At 50.3% G+C, this 4,827-nt stretch overlaps 1 protein-coding gene across 1 annotated transcript in view; it reads right to left on the minus strand.

Moving 5' to 3' along the window:
- Positions 1–233: 233 nt before the first annotated feature.
- The window catches only part of LOC104080669 (solute carrier family 22 member 2-like), a gene marked incomplete at its 3' end in the record, with an annotated part of 14,162 nt that continues 9,568 nt past the window's right edge, over positions 234–4,827 (minus strand). The window contains exons 8-11 of the mRNA XM_009583146.1: positions 3,734–3,842; positions 2,754–2,866; positions 1,698–1,797; positions 234–296 (exon numbers count right to left, since the gene is read on the minus strand). Coding sequence (XP_009581441.1) covers positions 234–296; positions 1,698–1,797; positions 2,754–2,866; positions 3,734–3,842 — 385 coding nt within the window. The remainder of the gene's footprint in view (positions 297–1,697; positions 1,798–2,753; positions 2,867–3,733; positions 3,843–4,827) is intronic.

A 4,827-nucleotide genomic window follows, 5' to 3' on the forward strand; every position in this document is an offset into this window, starting at 1 on the left:
AGGGAGGTTTAGATTGGACATTAGGAAAAATTTCTTCACCAAAAGGGTTGTCAAGCATTGGAACAGGCTGCCCAGGGAAGTGGTTGAGTCACCATCCCTGGAGGTACTTAAAAAGCGTGTAGATGTGGTGCTTAGGGACACGGTTTAGTAGTGGACTTGGCAGTGCTAGGTTAACGGTTGGACTCGATGATCTTAAAGGTCTTTTCCAACCTAAATGATTCTATGATTCTTACTTGGGGGCAGCTTCGGAAGTCAGAACGTGGAGATAAATTGTTTTTTCTTTGCTTCTCTCTTGCCTGCGGAAGGAAAGGGGAAAATGCAGGTGATGCTTCTGGTGGCTAACAGCATGATCCATCAAATAATCCATATGCTTACATTCATTGAAAACTAGGTTTAACGGATGTCTCATCCCTGGCAATTTTGCAAATGAGGTTAGATTATTTTGAAGAGCAGCAGAATAAGGAGTTAAGTGGAGACTTTCTGTGGCCTCGTTGCAGCTGCGCTGCTGTCTGGAAATCCTATCACAATGGTAGCATTAGTAACTTTAACTCTGGCATTTCCTACTGTAAAAACTGTTATTCTAGGTGGTTTCTAAAGTAACATCTGGGTGTGCAGTTGCATGTATGGACTTCCTAAGTTTTCCTAGAGGCAACTTCCCCATGCTCTACCCTGTGCTATGTTGCCATTCCTTTCTGGCCAGGCTGGGTCCTTTTTCTCCCACGCCCAGTTTTTTACCAGGCTAAGTGTCTTTTGGCTCCACATCAGCTTCAGTAAATCCGAGCAGCTCCTTCAGTGCCTGTGGAGCTCTACCCTCACCCTGGGAGCTGCTCCAGCAAGTCTGAGTCATTCCAGAAGGAGAAAGCATTGAAATCACAGGACATATCCTGCATTGCTCCCCAAGTTTAAAACCACACCTCAGCCAGCTTTGTCCCCATCGGATGTGAGCATCTCTGGGGACATCAGCCGTCCCCCGACTGGCACAGCTGCATATGGGAGGTGAGACCGGGGTGGTGAGCACCCCTGGGCACATGCGGGGTGCAGCTGGCAGCCACAGACGCTTAGATGGGACTGCTAAGTTTTGGGAGGATGGTGTGATCAAGGGTTGTGTTCCCTGGCTTTACTTCGCACAGGTACAACAGCCAGCTCAAGTAGGGTTTCCATGCCACCAACCTGCTCGCCTTACCCCAAGGAGCTGTGCCTTCGCCCCTCTGTGTAACCTTCCCTGGACAGGTAGGATGGCTGAACAAGCTGCTGAAAGCTCCTGCTCCCGTGCCAAGGTGCTCTCCTGCTCAATAGCCATCTTCGGCTGCTGGCAGCTGCCAGCCGTGGCAGGGAGGACGCGTTTCCCTGTGCTGACAGATGCCTCCCAAGGCAGAGTGGCTGTACGCGCTGCCTAAGGAGTGACTGAAGCCCAGATTGATGCTTTTCAGATGGCCCGTGAAACTGCCCTCCACGCTTTCTCTTACTGTCTGCCTCCCGCGTAAGGTGTTAGTGGATTCTGGTCAGATGGTACAGGAGAGCCCAGAGCCTGATATTGCTACTGGGGATGAGTTACCCACCAGCCATCCACTGTATTTATACATTTACAACAAAACCCAACAGATCCTCGGAGATGTACAATAAATGTTTTTTTTAGCAGATTTTGCAGATGTAAAGGAGAGTTGCTCTGCTCTGCAGGAGGATGCTTAATGCCATACCTGTGCAGATTTTCAGCATCTTCAATGGTCTCAGGCAGAGCCCTTCCCTTCATCTCAGGTAGGAGCAAAACCAAGCCGCCATCGATTAAACCAATCACAGCTGCAAACACAGAACAAGGATCACAAAGGCAACACAATGGTCATGCCCGAGTTTAATTCCAAGTTACTAATTAATTCTCACAGCTGCCCCAAAGATTGAATAAGGACTCTTCAAACTGATAATAACACTTGGCTTTTTATCTACATGATTCTCATTTTTCAGAGTAATTGCTGACGTTTCTGAGGTGCAGATGAGGACTGGAAAGCTATTCTGGGCCATAGACCCAGAGGTGGTCTGGCTCCCTTGCTTTGTGCACACAATGCAAAGGAAACAGGTTTTGGCTCTGGTTGTCCAACTGGCATGGGACTGGGGTGACACTAGGTAGATGTCATCCCCACTTTTGGCTAGATTAGGACATACTCGAAAGGTTGCTACCAGCCCACCTGGCCAATTTCACTTTCTGATTAGTTTTAGACCCTGCTATGGCCATACTCAGGGCAGACGGTGCATGCAGGCACACCGATTTGAATACGTGCAGCAGCAGACATTCGAGGCTGCCCTCTTTTTAGGATAGCAGCCTTAACATTAGGGCTGACATGCTGCTTTGCTCTCCTAAATTGCCATGGGATCCTTGACAGACTGGGCCCCCTGAGGTAGCAGAAAGAGGTGGAGTGTGACTTTTGTGTAGGGAGACAAGAGCCCATCCTGCTCAGACCTCGGTCCTGTAACCACGCTGCAGGTGAGAGAGGCAGAACCCAAAGACGTTCCTCCCTTGGGAAGGGCTCCGCAGGAGGAAGTCAAAGCTGTCCCGAAAACATGGGGTCCCCTTCACTGCAGAAAGGGCTAAGGGGTGACAACTTCCAAACACCCAGAAGAAACAGACTTACCAAGCTGTATCTTACATGTGTACACATGTGTATACACATCTCTCCACATTTTTTTTAAAGGCGGGAAATAGATCACCAAACTCATTAATCTAGGCTGTGGCCAACCGACCCGTCTCGCAGCTCTCTTACCAAAGATGACCAGGGGCAGTTCGTGCCAGAGCTCCGCTAGTCTGTACACAAGGAAGGGCGTTATGATCCCACCGAGGTCGCACATGGAAGAGCAGACGAGGACTCCCAGGTTCCTGCAAAGCACGTGCATGCAGACATGCGTGCACACACGTGCACACACACATGTCACCGGCTCTGCCTGGGGGTGCCTCGTCCAGCTCTGCACCCCAGCGCCCGGGCAGGACCCATCCCCTGCTGCCGGGATGAGCGGGTCAGCACCCTGCCCGGGGGATTTGCAGCTGATGGGAGGAGGGATGTGCCATGAGCCTCAGGGAGGAAAAGACAGATAACACCCTGGGGCTTAGGAAGGGACTTAGAAGGGCCTGGCCCCTATCGTGGTGAACATAATCAAAAGAGAGCACAGGCAGAGCATCCTCCCATGGAGAAATACCACAAGATGAAATGGGTGAGGAGGGAGAGAGTTAGACAAGGCAAGACATTAAGATTAGCCCTATATTGGAGGAGAGATGTTAATAAGCACTTGACTTCTCCTGGTTCACTGAACTGCACTGGAAGGGGAGCCTGGAGGGTGTCTGGGAAGGTTTCTTACACACAGAATCATAGAATAGTTTGGATTGGAAGGGACCTTTAAAGGTCATCTAGTCCAATCCCCTTGCCACGGGCAGGGACATCTTCAACTAGATCAGGTTGCTCAGATCTACTCAGTTGCTCACATCCCCTCAGAAACCTGCTGCCTCCGTGCTGGGCTCAGAAGCGGGAAAGGGGCTTTGGCCAGGGAAGGTGGTGGGTTTCTGCTGCACCACCCAGCAGCTCTTCTCCACCTTTGCAAGGTGTGTTTTATACCTGCAAACTCCTTTTCCAGGGCAGTACATGAGCCACAGGCTCCTCAGCTGCATCCACAGCCTTGAGTCGGCCTCTCACAGTCTCTCCTAGAGAGACACCCCGTGCTTTTACCAGCTAACAGAAGATGGTGCACTTACCTGAGAAAGGTTGGATACAGCTCAGGATTTACCACACAAATAATTTCGTAGCACATGGTAATTCCCATCCTGCCCAAGCAAGCTGCAGTCATTTTAAGCCAATAAAGAGCTGGAAAGACATTGTGCACATTAAGGTTGGAATACAAAACTACGTTTTTTTTCTGCTCTTGGCATAAAAGAGCATTAAAGATTTAATTTAAGGAAACAGTACGTTTGCTGTCATGAAAGGTCAAGAGGACAGCATGTGATGGTACAATACAATTATAATGCAATTGTATTGTGATTCAAGCAAATAACTAAGACTTGAGTCTTTGCTAGGGTGCTGTCAGAGAGGAGAAATCAATGATACAAAGTAGTTTGGGTTATCCAGTGCATTAACCAAAAGCTTACGCAAGAAAACATTTCTTGCTCGCAATAAAACTAAACAGAGGGCAGCTGCATTGTTTGGTAGTTGAAATCTGCTTATCAGCAAGATACTCTGTACTTCTGCACAGAGGCTTCTGATGGCTTTCAGGCTGGGACAAGTTTGTGTGGCCTCCCTGTCTCTCAGTGTATGCTCCACAATTGCTTTCACACCTGGAGCTACAGATCTCTCTCTGCTGCCAGTAAATGAATATCCCAGCCCTGCACGTAGAGTGAGTCCAGGACAGCTCTGTGTGCCACGTGGGCTTTTAGATCCCTAAATGACCTTGGATCATGGCTTCAGATGTTCCAGCTATTAGCACACTCGAAGCATTGAGTTTCTCCCTCATTTAGCCAGCTGAGGGACGCATCAAGCCCAGGGCAGTATTTTACTGACCCATAGCTGCCGGTGAGCTGGCAGAGCCTCTCCAGACCTGAGACACCAGTCACTGCTGCATGTGGTTTGCAGCAAGTGCAGCTGTGGGAGTCCGAGGCCATCCCTGCCTCCCCGCTGGGGCTCTGCCCGCCCCACCGCCCCCCGCAGAGCCGGCCTGCGTGAAAAACAACCCTTTTCTGGAGGGTCGGACTTTGGGCTATGGGCTTTGAAGGTGGCTCAGCTCGAGGCTGGCGGTGCCGACACAGGCAAGCGGGGAAGGCTGGGGTCTTTGCTGGCGGGTGCTGCCGCCAAGCCT

Source organism: Fulmarus glacialis, unplaced genomic scaffold, assembly GCF_000690835.1.
Source record: "Fulmarus glacialis isolate BGI_N327 unplaced genomic scaffold, ASM69083v1 scaffold5808, whole genome shotgun sequence".
NCBI classification, from domain to species: domain Eukaryota; kingdom Metazoa; phylum Chordata; class Aves; order Procellariiformes; family Procellariidae; genus Fulmarus; species Fulmarus glacialis.